The sequence below is a fragment of the Sesamum indicum genome, linkage group LG2 (genome assembly GCF_000512975.1).
Source record: "Sesamum indicum cultivar Zhongzhi No. 13 linkage group LG2, S_indicum_v1.0, whole genome shotgun sequence".
In the NCBI taxonomy this organism is placed as follows: Eukaryota; Viridiplantae; Streptophyta; class Magnoliopsida; order Lamiales; family Pedaliaceae; genus Sesamum; species Sesamum indicum.
The window spans coordinates 11,005,731-11,021,320 of NC_026146.1; the positions used below are offsets into that span (position 1 = coordinate 11,005,731).

General features: G+C 33.5%; 2 protein-coding genes across 5 annotated transcripts in view; one reads left to right on the forward strand and one right to left on the reverse strand.

Moving 5' to 3' along the window:
• On the reverse strand, positions 1,359 to 5,332 carry LOC105155769 (protein GrpE). Of its 2 annotated transcripts, none has more exons than XM_011071716.2 (3): positions 4,905 to 5,332; positions 2,704 to 3,216; positions 1,359 to 1,986 (listed from the first exon to the last, which is right to left on the reverse strand). In XM_011071716.2, the coding sequence occupies exons 1-3, from the start codon at positions 5,211 to 5,213 to the stop codon at positions 1,750 to 1,752; spliced, it is 1,059 nt and encodes a 352-aa protein (XP_011070018.1). In that variant the 5' UTR covers positions 5,214 to 5,332; the 3' UTR covers positions 1,359 to 1,749. The 2 variants fall into 2 exon arrangements, with proteins under 2 accessions (XP_011070018.1, XP_020547629.1); XM_020691970.1 differs by lacking the exon at positions 1,359 to 1,986 and adding an exon at positions 2,009 to 2,461.
• The window catches only part of LOC105155771 (probable ADP-ribosylation factor GTPase-activating protein AGD14), a 9,047-nt gene continuing 1,262 nt past the window's right edge, over positions 7,806 to 15,590 (forward strand). For 2 of the 3 annotated variants that reach the window (XM_011071719.2, XM_011071718.2), the window contains exons 1-12: positions 7,808 to 8,181; positions 8,438 to 8,499; positions 9,334 to 9,421; positions 9,498 to 9,559; positions 9,637 to 9,733; positions 9,877 to 10,302; positions 11,152 to 11,835; positions 12,007 to 12,132; positions 12,203 to 12,310; positions 12,408 to 12,494; positions 13,950 to 14,100; positions 14,189 to 14,234. In XM_011071719.2, coding sequence (XP_011070021.1) covers positions 8,086 to 8,181; positions 8,438 to 8,499; positions 9,334 to 9,421; positions 9,498 to 9,559; positions 9,637 to 9,733; positions 9,877 to 10,302; positions 11,152 to 11,835; positions 12,007 to 12,132; positions 12,203 to 12,310; positions 12,408 to 12,494; positions 13,950 to 14,100; positions 14,189 to 14,234 — 2,033 coding nt within the window. In that variant the 5' untranslated portion in view covers positions 7,808 to 8,085. Of the gene's footprint in view, positions 8,182 to 8,437; positions 8,500 to 9,333; positions 9,422 to 9,497; positions 9,560 to 9,636; positions 9,734 to 9,876; positions 10,303 to 11,151; positions 11,836 to 12,006; positions 12,133 to 12,202; positions 12,311 to 12,407; positions 12,495 to 12,584; positions 13,548 to 13,949; positions 14,101 to 14,188; positions 14,235 to 15,590 lie in introns of those variants that run through there. The other variant, XM_020691777.1, reaches the window with a different exon arrangement.

Here is a 15,590-nt window from a genome sequence, read left to right on the forward strand (position 1 = left end):
CGGCAAGCTTCTGGAGATGAATAGGAGTTTCACGAGAAAGGGGGATATGGAGCAAAAACAATCATAATGCCTAAGAGAATCAACCTCTATGAAGCTTTCAAGCATGGTTTTTGGGATATTTTTGAACCAATATGTAAACGACAATGCATTTTGAACATTGTATTTATGATTGTTGGAAGTTTTTTTATGTAATAAATAAGATCATTTTGTCTATACTATGAATTGCTCTGTTTTATGATGTTGATTTTGTACTTATGTATATTCAATAGAATTTTGTACATTTGCAACAACCTTTCTTTCCAAATTAATAGAAAAACATATTATAATTTCATCCAGTAGTGAATATCTACATAACATTTACACGCCGTTTAACAATGAACAACGTGCATTAAGGTGCAGAGGGCAAATTAGTCCATAAAAATATTTTTAAAATTTCAAAAAAGTTATATGTAAAGTTACAATTAATAATCTAAAAGAGTATTTTTGTTATTTCACAATAAAAATTGGATAAAATATAACGAAAGCTAACAGAGTGGGTTTATTGTTAAACGACTGATAAAATTAAGAGATATTTGTAATGTTTCAAACAATAACGAATTTTTTTTGTAGTTATGTCAAATTTTAGAAAATTTTACCTTTCATACATACATGTTTTGATGGAAGAGGCGAGAGTGAAGAATGGGCATAGCAGTAGGTTTGGGGAAGAAGGGATAAAATTTTAAAAATATAATTTAATAAATAAATTATTTATTTTTACTAATTCTTTATATAAACTGCATAAATTATTTTAAATTATTATTAATTAATCTTAATAAAATTTAATTATAATAAAAATATAGGTATTTTTTTTAAATTTTAATAATTGAAATAATTTATAAAAATGTGATAATTTTTTAACTAGAACTTATAATCTACTAATTAATTTTATTAAAATGTTAATTGACTAATTTGATATTTCGATAATAAAAAGTATAATTTTATGTAATGATTCAATTAAAAAAAGTTAATAAAATTATTTAAACTTGAATTAAAAATGAATATAAATAGAAAAATTTTGTAGAGTCATATTACTCTTTCTCATTTACATTTATTTGACATCCCTTTTACATTTGGTAATTATAGAAACGTTCCTGAGGGTATTTTTGTACTTCAAAAAATCAATGATTATTATTTATCTCTAAAGACTGCTAGAGGTAATTTTTCAAAAATCAAGAATAGTTTATGTGAAAGAAAATATATATGTAAATATCCCAACTAATAATCATATCTCAAATTTTTTTAAACAAATTAAGAAAACACCCTATAAGAGAATCACTTGTACGTCTCTTTTCTACAAGAAAATTTGAAAGAAAAAATTGTATGTTAAAGGGGAAAGAGGTATATTCAGTAACTACACCACCTCCTCCACTGCGTCGTTGTGATTGACACTTACAAAATAAACGGATGAGAATGAGAAGGCACATAATAGTATGAGTCCTGCAATGCTAAAGAACACAGACGAACCACCACTAGCCGACGCCCGGTTCTAAGTTTACACGGAACGGAATTTAATTCAAAAATCAGTTGCATTGTTGCTACATGGGAAAACTACCTCTTCAATTAGTAGCATCAGAAAATAATGTATGATCGTGAAGGTTATCTTCTTGGGAGCAAGTATCGATCCACCAACAATCATCTGAAAGAAAGCCCACCAAGTGACTTACTTGTAGAGGTATTTTTCATACAAAATTGATTTTGTATTGGGGGCAGCTATTCCTCAGGACCTGTGGTTTCTGAGCTACCCTCTCCTCCACCATTTTCATTGACTTCCTCTTGAACTTCTGATTGACCCCCAGTTTCAGGTTTCGCAGGTCCAGGACCAGCGGATACTTTCACCATCGACGGTCGCAAGAGTCTCTCACCGAGTAGGAAGCCCTTCCTGTATTCTTCAATAATAATACCATCCTCATACTCTGTGGAATCTTCACGCATTATAGCTTCATGCAGCTTTTGGCAAGGAAGAAGAAGGGTAATATGAGAAAATGTGTTGTAGAAGAGTATATTTAGGGTCAATCTAAGTGGAAAAAGAGAAAATGAAAGAGCCAACTATAGCTAGATTCTGAAGCGGCCTTACTGCATAGATTCCATGTGCACAATCATTAAGGAATAAGGGCACAAGGCACAAACATTGGCGGGGTAGTCTACAGATTACACATTAACTGAAAAAGAAGAGTGTAAAAGTATATTCCCCTCAATGAGAGACGATTAGATTAGAACAGAACAAAAAGAGAAAGCTTATGCAACTTTTAAGATGCCATACTATCTCTGGTCAATAAACTCACCAAGTTGGCTCGAATCAATCGAGAACTATTTTGAGTTAAAAGCGTATCCAGGTCTTCATAAAACCTGAACAAACTTTATACAGCTTTTGAAAGAGTTCATCAATTACTCGACTGAATTTCGAGCCAACTCGGGAGCTTGCCTGCATTGAGCCAATGACCAGAGTGATTGTAAATAAAAAGGGTATTGAAAGATCCTATTATTAAAGATATGTTATGTTGTTAACAAAATGAAGTTGTGAAAAGACCATCGAACATTTATATGTATACTGGTCATCAGAAAATTGCTTTAAGTTTATATTTATCCAATGAGGATGGCATCAATGTTACCTATTAGCATTATCTGCCAACATAGAAGTAACTAAACAAAATAGTAGGAACTTACCATGGGATCAAATGGTTTACCCACTGTCTCCACAGGAACAACGCCAAGGGATCCCAGAATCTCCGAAAACTGCTTGTATATACTCTGATAACTGTTGTTGATCTTCTCCTCTCCTTCAGTTTCCACTTTGATCTGGGCTTTGGCTCGCTCAAAATTATCTAAAACAGATAACAAACTTTCAACAACTTCTCCTTGCGCATTTGTCACCAGCGACAGCCGTTCTCTCTCTGTCCTCTTACGGAAATTGTCAAAGTCCGCACTAATTCTAAGAACCCGATCCCTCTCAGATGATAATTCTTCAGATAAAGTGGCAACTTTCCTCTCAAGACCAATTTTCTCATCTTCAATGGATTTAAGAAATGATTCTACTTCAGCAACTTTTGACTCATCATTATTTGCTAAAGCCTCCTTGTATAAGTTTAAAGAAGCTACAACCACAGAACTAGGTTCTCCTGCAACTGCATTATCACTCTCACTTGAAGTGTCGTCATCAAGTGCACCGTCTGTGTTCCCCTGGTCCATCAAAATAAAAATTTTAAATCATGACATAATTCTAGGCATTTTCAGGTAACTGAAACATTTGAATAAACTTTTTTCCGCCTCCCTTTCTAAATAAGTAACTATGCACGATGGCTCACACCGTCTAGATATTAATTCCAACATCCCCAACAGTCTTGCTATATCGTACATAAACCTAAAATCACTAAAACTTATAAGACAAAAAAGGGTTCACTTAGACGGGTAGAAGGAAAGCGTAATAATATGACTGTTCGGTATCTATTCATACCAAGTTAAAAACGGACAACCAATTAGTAAAAGATAAAAAGAAAAAAATTAAAAAAAATTAGTACCAGATGGTGGGAGTGGACGTGGTGCGGCAGTCAATCATAATGGCATGAGGCTATGCAATGGACCTCGATATTAAGTATAGGCACCACCAATTTTAAGAACACTGACATTTGTTTATCTCCAATTATTCAAGACTGCTTGCACAGGAAAATGTCAAAAAACATTAACATAGTATTTTTTTTTCCAAGCTTTTATACGGCGTAACCATTACATACTAAGATAATTAATCATTTCTATCCATGGCCTTTTATTATGGTCCATGTGAAGATGGAGAATTAAAGTAGACCATAGCGCTATTTTAGGCTGCACAGGGTATGTTTCACAAACACCATTAATTTGATACGAGGCCTTCAGGTAAGGTTTCAATCCATGAGATCAAGGCGAGAGTCTTTGACTCTTTTCTCATTTCCTGTATAACTACCTAAGTGTTTTTTGAGAATGCCAGTTACCACAATTCAGTATTAGATTCTGGAATTAGTAAAACAGACTATTTGTTAAATTCACATGACAAACAAATTCATAGATCAGAATATTCTTGCTAGTCAAGGACTTGAACATTGTTTCCGAACTTCATGTGATCAAGATATGATTTTGAGCATACATGTTTTCTTTATGTTACAGCTTATGTTATGGTTAACTTGGATAACATTACTACTACTCGTCATCATACAGTATACTTAGATCTTAGAATAATATGTCAAAGGATTCAAATACAATCTAAAACTATAACTTGATCATACCGGAACTGCATAGGAGAGCGTGGCCACTTTATCATGGTGAGCAATTTTCCTATGTAAGGCAACTTCTGGCATAATCACAAAACTGAATATAACTTTGCAATTCAGCCAAATCTCTGTGCAGTCATCGTTCAGTCAATCCGTAAATTGACTAGCTACTGTCATTGATAACCATCAAAGCACAACCCACATGAAAATTTTTCACGGTTTGTTCTTTTGCTTTTGTTACAAAAAATGGAAATACATTAAACTATTTCATCATCAGGCCATTACTGTGTAGACTGTACCACTCTTTTCTCTACCATGAGAAAACAATATACCATCTTCATTCCAAGTCCCAAACTTAACACAATCCCGTCTCATGATTTTTAGCATTTATGTAAATCAATTAAAAAGTAAACAAATCCCTTGGTCCTTCCAAATTCAGTTTCCAAAACTTCACATCAATCCTCCAGCATTCACATTTGCGCACGAATCAACTAGCAGGTTACGGAATTGAAAAAAAAAAGAAAATAGCTGCATTTACTCCCCCGATAATAAATAATAACGAAACAAACTTCTAACAAGAAATGCATCAGCCAAAATGAGTAGCTCATCTAGCACATTCAAAACTACCTCAATTTCGGGTTCGGATTCGGATCCTTGAACCGCGTCTTTCTCCTGGGTCTCGGTTTGGGCCTCCGCAGTTTCTCCATCAGCAGCAAAGGTCAAGAATTTGTGAGCCGAGCGGCTAGGCAATTTGGCACTACTCCTCTTATAACTCGTGTGGTGAATCCGACATCTTGCCACAGGAAGTCTACTGGGTATAAAGGAAACGCAGGCTAAATTGTGGGATTTGAGGGTGGAACCGGCGGCGGCGGTACTGCAAAGGTATGCCGCCGGAACGCTGAAGGTAGGTGGCGTTTTGAGCACGGTGGTGGCCATGGGAGACGGAGAGAGCGAGAGGATGAAGAGGATAAATGTGGATTGAGGTTGAGGCTTGAGGGTTTAGTGTCTTCTAGATCCTACCATCTCTTATGTCGCTCCTCTCCTAATACTTTCAATCCATCTAATTTCAATTTAAAAATTAAGTTGCTCCAACATGTATATAATAATATTTTTTTATATTTTAAATTATATTATAAAAAATAAATTAATTTAATTAATATAAATTTTAAAAATAAATAAATAAATTATTTTTTTAATTGAAGTAGGCTTTTTAGATCATAAAAATTATTTAATTAATATTTAAATTAATATAAATTTTAAAAATAAATAAATAAATTATTTTTTTAATTGAAGTATTTAGATCATATCATAAAAATTTAATATAATAATGTTAAAATCGTTATTTTGTGTTTATAATATATTTTTTTTAATAATATATATAAATAGATGATTATGAATTTCTCAAGATAATATTTTTATTAATATATTATTCCAATTATTGATAATGATAATATGATAGCACTAAGGGGTGCGTGCAATAATTTCAACTTTTATGGTGGGAATAAATTGTAAATAAATTTATATAAAAATTATTTATTTAATATAAAAAAAACCAAAAAATGGTATGCTAAAAAGTTTGAAAAATATAGACAGAATCAGTGGAGTTTGAATCTCGATTTTGACACGATTATTTTTTGCTTTTATTTTTATTTTTCAAATATAATTGCATTTAAGAATGGAATTATTATGTGATTGGTGTGATAAAGATATATACAACAGTTAAATCATAATTTTTTATATAAAATTATTCCTACAACCAGGCACTAACTTGTACAAAGTATCAAAATTATGAAGCGAAAATCAATAAAAATGGACAATTTGGTATCGTGTATGAGTAGCCGTGGTTTAATTGTTCTAAACAGAATACATATCATACTTGGTTTAGCAATTTATGTAGGGTGATTGTATATTTTGGGAGAGTATGAAGTCAACATTCAATTGTTTTAGATTATTCCAAGAATGGGTAGAATTAACTAGATCCAATAAAACAAACGTAAATTCTTGTCAACGAGGTCTAGCTTAATTGGTGGAAATAAGGTCCCATGATTTTAAAGTAATACGTTTGAATCCCACCAACGTGTGAGATATTATTCTACTTTAATAGTAATGTAATTGTTTGATATTGGTTGTTAGTATATGATTGCCGTAGTTGTCGGTTGTTGTTAAATAAAGATATTTGATATTAACGACTATAATCAATTTTCTAAAAAAATAATATAGTTTATCGCTTTCACTTAAAAAAAAATGGATTTTTACTTAATTGGACATTTAGCTTTTTACAATGGGGGCATTTTGGTAAAAGCCCCTTATGTTTGAATCATTGTAACACCAATTCAGCCTTTATATTTATTTTAATTTTAATCACAAATGCTTTTGATATGTTTTTATAGTATCTTACAATTTGTCTTCTTTTATTTTTCTTGATATACATTTGTATATAAATTAAATTTTTTACATTTTACTATATCAAATAATATAAATGACCATATTACCCCCAAAAAAAGAAAAAAAATAAATAAAGAAATCATAGATGCCAAGCACAAAAAGTAAGTTACAATCTTATTTTTCTCATTTAGCATTTCATTTTTTAGATTATTTAAACTACTCTTACTTAAAATTCTCCATTTTAATTTTGATTTAATGAATCAAGTAATGATCATATAAAAAAAATCAAATTTACTTGGAATTTTTTTTCTTTTTTTTTCAAGAATGTATGACAAGTAAGCACCATCACTATCATGATATTAGTAAACAATATATTTTCACTCTAGGCATATTATTTATATATATATATATTTGGATAATTTAATTTATATATATTTTATTATTTATAAATGTCACTCCAAGTAGTCAAAGTATAATGGAAAGTCAACTTATATATAGTCTATTTATTTTTCTTAAATTATTTAATTAATAATTAATGTGTCGGTGCATCCTTAACTTGTTTAAGAAACTAATCATAATTAATTAGATGCATAATGCTAAAAAAGGTATATTGAGAAAATTAATTAATGTGAGATTCAATTTGTTTTAATTTTTTTGAGATGATAATTATATATACGTCATTATAAATAAAGTGATGAGTATCACATAATTCAATAAATTGATATTATTATAAATATAAATTAAAATGAGATAAATACTTACACATTGATATTATTATAAATATAAATTAAAATGAGATAAATACTTACACAGGTTCAAATTAAGATTTTGAACCAAATTAAGATTTTGAACCTATTCCAAAAAGATGTCTTTGTTATGGGCACATTTTGGGATCCTAATAGTATATGGTAAATACAGGGGTACCTAAGAAATAACCCGAAACTTCAGGGGCTTGGCCCTGCAATTTTACTAGAAAGGGTATACGGCAAATACGCTAATGCCTGGATAGTTTTGCTCCTGCCAGAGTAGAGTACAATCTGTAAAAGAGATAGTACAAATTAGGAGAGACGGAACAAAGCAGGATCTCTTCTGGCGTTAGTGTTTTCCAACGGCAATAATTGTACAATCATCGTCATCATTCACAAAATTGAAACACCCGAAAGTGTGAGAGAGAGAGAGAGAGAGAGAGAGAGAGAGAGCTGATTCAAAGTTCCCTTCTCTCTGTTCTATTTTTCTTTTCCAAGAAAAAAAGAAAAGAAAAAAAAAGAAGAAACCCCTAAACCCAATCGTCTCTCCGCTCTAATTTCAGCACAGGGCTTTGAATTTCTTCCTCTCTTTTTTTTTTCCCCTTTGTATTGATTTTTTTCGAATATTTTTGGTGTTTTGATTTCTTGTTTTCAGTTGGGATTGAGGTTTTGTGGAAATGAGTAGCAAAAGAGAAGAGGAGAGAAACGAGAAGATTATAAGGGGTCTTATGAAGCTCCCTCCCAATCGACGATGCATCAACTGCAACAGCTTGGTAAAATTGTTTTTCTTTACAAGTTATAATCAGTCTTTCGTTGTTTTCGAACTGAAGTAGCAAGGCTATTAGAGATCAGTACTGTTTTCATTTTTTACAATATGTATATATTTGCTATTTGTGTTGTGAGGGGGAAAAAGGAAAGAAGGCTATGATTTGGGTTCAACTTTTGTGCAAATTTTTGTTCCAATTTTCAGTATCAATTAGAGTGTTGCTGTGCTTAATTTAGTATAATAATTTTATTTTCTTGATGCAGGGCCCTCAATATGTGTGCACGAACTTTTGGACGTTTGTTTGTACTACATGCAGTGGAATACAGTAAGATTTAATCTTTTTTCATGTTTTGATGAGCCGGCTTTTCATGATGTACCATAAATTGTTAGTATGGATAATTTCATTCTACCGGTTGATGATCATCAAGGGGTTTGCCATTCTTTGTAATGGCACAAATCTATTTGTGCATATATGTTGGAGAGGCACATTGTATACTTGCTTCTCCATTAGCTTTTAATTCTTATTCAGCATGGGGTAGAGCAGTTTGGTAAATCCTGAGGCTCATAACCTAGAAAAATTGTACTACTTAGTTGTAATTTTGTGAAATTATCAGTAAAGAAAATTTCCAGTTAAGTACTGACATAGTCTTTTCTAAACATCTGTTTCTAGTCCTGATAATCTGTAAACTTGGACAAGGAAGATCAAATTTTTGGCGAGAAACTTTTGAAGTTAATATTCGCAAGAGAATTATGTTTCTCTGCTCTTGGAGATGTCAATTTATGGAAGGAACATATAGGGATTATCTAATTTGAGAGCCAGACTTTATGAATGTTGAGTTATGCAACTGCCAGTAATTGGATTAAAAAAATATGAAAACAATAAGCAAACAGAACACATGAGTGGATCACCAGCCACTTAATATTTGATCCTAGGCCCTTAATTATCTGATTTTCATAGACTATGATTCCATGCAAGTTACAGAGCTATGCTTCTCTGCATTTTACATAATTGTTTTTAGAAACTTGCTTTTTATCATTTTGGTACTAATGTTCATGGATAAAACTTTTTGTTCTGTAGTTGTTGATATATTCTTCCCAGTGTTGGAACTGTTATTTCTGAATATTGGTGATTGATCTTGTTACTCTGCTTGTGTTGCAGTCGTGAGTTCACACATCGTGTTAAGTCGGTTTCCATGGCTAAGTTTACTTTCCAAGAAGTAGATGCTCTTCAAAAAGGTGGTAACCAGGTAAAGATACATCCCTGATCTTGTTGTCCATAGGCAATGCATTTCAGTCATTACTCATGAATGTTACTATTTGCAGCGTGCAAGGGAGTTATTTTTGAAGGCCTGGGATCTGCAAAGGAATAGACTTCCAGATAATAGGTTGAAATTATACCATCTGGTTTGATGAAAGAACTGGTTGTTTAAAGGTTGAAATTTTACTCGTGTATGTCTTGCAGCAACGTTGATAAAGTTCGTGAGTTCATAAAGAATGTCTATGTAGATAAAAAATATTCTGTGCAGAAGTCATCTGATAAACCTCCAAGAGATCCACAGGTCATACTTCTTCACCAGGACAGTTTACGAATTTGAGGCAAAGATGTTTGTGGGTCTTGCTACTCTTAATTTAGTCGTCAGAATGTTTTCCATTATGTTGATAAAGACTAACTCACTAACATGATCATGGACTGAATTGACAGAGCTTAAGAAGCCATGAAGATGAGACGAGGCGAGCAAGCTCATATCATTCTTATTCTCAAAGTCCGCCATATGATTTTCAGTATGAAGAACGACGATACGGGAAACATGGACCTACACTCACTAGACCTGGTTCAGATCGAGGATTTTATGAGGGAAAGCTCGCTAGTTTTTTAAGTCCCACTCATTTAAATGACGAGAAGTTTGCAAATGAGGGATCTTATCCCAGAATCTCAGATTATTCTGTTTCTGGTGGAGGTGATCCTTTCAGATCTGATGTTTTATCACCCAGCTCTTGGAAAGAGAGTGGAAGCCCCTTTAGTGAAACTTCAAGAGATATCTCGGGTGAAGTTCCACAGGTTGATTCATTTCAACGTAATTCAGATGAAAATAGCAGAAGTAATGGGGGAAGAATACGGCATCCCCAGGTCATGTTCCTCTTATGTTATCTATATATCTAGTAAAAAGCATAAGTTCTTGTGACCTCATGCTTTGCCTATCCTTTAACTCTTGAGTTTTTATTCATAGAAATGAGTGAGGTGTTAAAATGAAAGTCAATTTTACATCAATTGCAGTCTCTTGGAAATGCTTGCGACTGAAGTATTCTCTTTTGATTTGATAATGACCAGTATGCAATACTTTAATGCTCCCGACTAGTTGTCAAGTTAGGTTGACAACGTGAAAACCAACATGCCAATGCAATGTATTCTTCTATGTTTTACTTTTACCTCACTCTCCCTCATTCCTAACTGACAAGATGAAACAAATGAAAGTAGACGACCTTCTTTCACATACATGAGAACATATCAGTAATACTGTCTGGTTTATGATTCTTGTTTGCTTGAAGCAAAGACATCTATTTAGGCTGAAGAATTGCTTGGGCTATGTTCAGAAAAAAAAGATTATAAGTTAGAGTTAGAGATAGAGATCTGAATTAGCAATGTTTTTCCAAATCTTTTGTTTCCCGTATCGTTTCTTTTTCTTGTTTATGAAACTTTCTAATTAGTAATTTTCTTATTGAGGCTTCACACATCAACGACGCTGAAAAATGGTTTGCCCCTTTTTAAATATAAAGCTGCATCCTCCATGGTAAACACCAATGGATTCTTTTCTTGTCATTCTACTAAAAGTGAAAGCAAGAGCTCAGGGAAAAAGTGAGATCTTCACCGGAAAAAGGACATGCCTTGACGAATTTACTTGGTGTAGATTTATATCCCTGTGCACTTGAGTAGTTCATACATGCTTGTGCACTGACTTTACTGTATTCTTGTATACAGAGAACTGCATCTTCAGGAAGCTTTGGATCATTTGACAGCAGTTCCATGTCTTTCAGATCAGTAAATTCTCTGGGCTTGCCTGAAGTTGGTTCTGAACCTGCTCAATCTGCTGTGATTTCCCATGAAAAGTCTTCATCTTTCCAATCTCTACCACAATCTTCAGGTTCCATGACCTTTGATGGCTTGGACCTCTTCAGCGCACCTTTTGCACCACAAAATGGCACTGTTACATCTCCAACTGGTAGTAATTCTCAATTGCCTCAGTCATCGTTGGCTGAATCTGTTAATGTAGTCCAACAATCTCCTATTTCTTCAGTCCCACTATTCACTGAGCAACAATCATCACAAATCCCAGAACCTTTGCCACTAGACTTGTTTGTGGCCCTGTCTCAGCAACATTCGGCTGTATCTTCTCATGGAAAGGCTTCTGATGCCGTAATCCCAAACAGTGGAGGATGGGCAACATTTGATATGCCTTTGAATGTGTTGCCTATGGGTACAGAAACTGCTTCCGCTGCTGCAGTGCCATCTTCTAATGGAAATAACTTAGGAAACTTAAATCCATTTTCAATTGATCAGAATTCTTCCTATGAAGGTCCTACTGGTCATGAACCTCCTTCATCAATGCATACTTTTGGGCATGAAAATTCACAAAATATTGAAGCCACTATAAATAACACGCACGTAAGCATTATCCTCTTCGCGTTAGCAGAATGATTATAAATTCACCCTTTTGCTATAACATTTTAAATATATTTAATATATCACTAGAGGCAAATATGAAAATCATTTCGTTTTCTTCAGAGTTGTAATAAACTTTTGGAAATGTAATTTTGCAATGAAAATATCTTGCAGTTCTGGAACGCATTTGATGATTCTGCTGGAGGACAACCCATCCAGGATGTGCTAAAAATTAATGGACAGACCGCAGTGCACTGTACTTCTGATGCTGATAAATCTCTTGGTTCTGGTGTATATGAGGTTGCCACATCCCTTAAATCTGGTGAAAATATTTCTATTCTTGGATTTATTTCCAACTTCCCTTTTGCAGGCTAATGATGGCACTGTAAGAACTGCAGATGTGGCTGAACCTCCATCATCTAGCTTATCATCAGATTTCAGTATGGCACTGAATGATTTCCCCATGGTTGCTGCAGTGGTACATTCTTTTCCCTTCCTCTGCCTAATTGTCTCACGGGTACCATTTTATTTCAATTATTCTATTAGTTTTTAACTTTAGTTTCTGTATTTTGTAGGCTGGCACACACCCATTTGCAATTGATAATAAGCCTACCAATCCATTTGATCTGCCCTTTGATCCGGACATGGAATCCAGCAATATGGTATGTCTTCTTTGATTTTGCTGCATTGATCTGGTCCAACAACTTAATTTAGATCTTTCCTGAAGAATCAAGAAAATTGTGGGCTTGCAGGGACCTGGTTTTCTGTAGGGGAAGTGGGAGTGTACTAACTTGTCTCATATGTTTTCTGCTTGGTGCATGGCCTAATTGAGGCACACCACAGGTTTTCCAATTATTAATCAGCCTAATGCTGACAATAAACATCAATCTTGATCAATTTTTTCTTTTCAAATTTAGTTAAATCATTATCTATTTAAAACAGTGAACTGGTTTAGATGCTTTTCCAAGATCTGTGTGGCCAACATAGATTGTGCCTTTTACAATTTGCTTCTCAAAAGATGAGCATGTGCCTCACGTACTCAATCTGCTATTATATTGCAGTTTATGCAGCCTGATCTAATAATTTAAACTGCCCCAAACATGCCTATTAACAAGTCAACATTTTTACATGCCTATTCAACATGCATGCACATCTTTTCACATACTGTTCTATGTAATATATTTTATTTTGCGTATTAACAATTCAACATTTTTTTATTCTTGAACAATGTTTGCTTAATTAGCTAGCTAGGATTTATAGCATTTGGTGCTTATACAAATTACTTTAATGTTGTTACCTGATTCCTATTATGGTTTGGTGTCTTCACGAGAAGCTTAACTATAATGTGCTAGTGATTTACTCTGTATGCATATATTAGTGTCATGTGCACTGGTAGATCTGTATATGACAACTGGTGGGAATATAATTTTGAAGTGTCAAGTAAATGAATGGTACATCCAGTATTTGTAATCAAGTGGGGTCTATGAAACTTTATTTTCCTGATTAAATATTAAAATAAATCATTATCCAAAACCGTACATAAGATAACTTTGTATTTACAAAGTAAAGCAACTGCTGGTAGAATTCATATGTTAAGAAGTGTTACATGCAGCATGCTACTGTAGATTGGGATTTCTGTAAGATGAAAGGGATCACAACGATGTTCTTTATTCTTTTATTAGTGCATTATGAGTGCTGTGAGTAGAGGAAGCTTGTTCATATTGAAAATAAAAGGTTATGCCTCATTCTATCACTTCGCTGGCTGACACTTTGCCCTTGTATTTGCAGACCTATCAGTTTGATTCCTTGTTTAGTTGTATCCACCTTTTACTTGTACATTTCTATTAGGGTTATATTACCATTATGAACCCCAAAAGTTAGTAATATCTAATACCATATCCCGGGCCAAATCAATCTGGTTGGTGCCAGCTGAGATCACAATCTTCAATCAAGACTTTGCTAAAATCGTCAGGATTAAAGAAAACTAGTTTGGTTTTCTATCTACCTGGTTTAAATTTCTAATGTTTGGAATTACTGTAAGGCATTTCTTTCATTTATTTCGGGAATTAATTTAAGTACATTGGTATAGTTCCAAGCATATGTTGCTTTATGTGTAGTCTCAGTTCTGGAACATGAGCTCTTTGCAAGCTGCTTTGCCGAGCACCCAGACGCCGACTTCCTATGTTGGTGGAGTAGAAGAATCATGGTTTCCCCAAAATTCAGTTTCATCCTATGTCCCTGGTGGAGTTTCATTTGATCCAACAAGTGGTACATTTTTCTTGTTCAGCCATCCTCTTGTTGAGATAACTCCTCCTTCCTACTATCCATCAATCTGAAGTATGCTTTTGTTCTGCAGTCCCTTTGGGATTCATAGCGGGCCAAGCAGCAAGTGCCCCAGTGCAGTAAGTGTTCTTTACTCATCTTCTTTGTTGTTGCATTTTGTGATGACTGATTGCGCGTGTAGTATAATGTATGATTTCAGAGATTTCGCATGTTGTCTGGCATTTGGCATAACTCTGTAGTCTCATATTTCGCATGTTGTCTGGCATTTGGCATAACTCTGTAGTCTCATGATAATTCCACTAGATGCAAAATGGTGGATCTATCCCCCCTTGGACTATTGCCACAAAAGAGTCACTGTTTTTCAAAGCTAAACCTACTACTATTTCTACACTTATAGTGATTTTCACGTTGACCAGTCTGACCTGGCATTTTATTTAGGCTTCCCTTTGATCCCCCTGTTTATATTTTGTTTTATATTGTTTTCAATTGAAATCAAAGAAAAGAAAGAGTGGCCCTCCCTAGATTTAGTAGATTAAAATGAAGAGCAATGCAATGAAGATAAAATATAGGGATAATTACATCCCTTCCCTGAGATTTGGTATAGTTACAGCTAGACCCCTGTGTTTGGGAAATTACATCTAGCACATCTGAAGTTTGCTTTTGTCTAACAAATAAGTCTATTTGTTAGTCATTATTCACTGAATTTGCTGATATTAACAAAATATTTGAATGAAAAATTGATATTTACAATCGATTAATTGATTACTGACTCATTGCAGGTCAAATAATTTTTTTCCAACTAAACTACCCTTATAAAGGTGAAGATATACTACCTCAAAAGCATTAACACGTGAAGACATATGAGGGTAATTTGATTGTAAAAGGATTTATTTGACCTGCAATAAATCAATCAGTGGTTATAGATTTTTTTTTTATTTTTTTGTTAATATAAGCAAATTCAGTGAATGTTGATTAACGGAGGAACTTATTTGTTAGAGGAAAACAAATTTTAGGGATGCTAGATGTAATTTCCCAAACCATAGAGGATCTATGTATAATAGTACCAAACCTCATGGGAGGAGAGTGTAATTATCCTAAAATAGGGAAAAATTCGGAGGCCCCCTTTTGATACCTTGTGATAATAGGAATGTTTAAAAAACCCGCTATGAAAATTAAAGTATCGAATACCCCCCGTGATATAAAGTAAAGTTCAAAGACCCCCTCCGTACAAAAATTGAGCCACACGCGCTTTCACTGCGAATTTGCTATGAAAATACATTTTTTTGACATTTTTGCCCTTCTCTCACATCTAATGTATATAATATTATATTTATTAATAATATAATATTATTTATATAATAATTACTTAATTATTTATATAATAAAATATAATTTTAATTAAATTAATTAAACATTATATATTTAAAGAAAAAAATGCAGCGGGGGATAGGAGGGTGCGAGTGCGCTCACCCTTG

What these genes read in the sequence shown, in the direction of transcription:
- LOC105155769 (XM_011071716.2), bottom strand. Translation starts at nt 5,213, where the DNA reads ATGGCCACCACCGTGCTCAAAACGCCACCTACCTTCAGCGTTCCGGCG. An exon ending in AATCCGAACCCGAAATTGAG is followed by an intron (nt 3,217 to 4,904) that starts GTAGTTTTGAAT and finishes TTGATGGACCAG; the next exon opens with GGGAACACAGACGGTGCACT. An exon ending in GTAAACCATTTGATCCCATG is followed by an intron (nt 1,987 to 2,703) that starts GTAAGTTCCTAC and finishes CCTTGCCAAAAG; the next exon opens with CTGCATGAAGCTATAATGCG.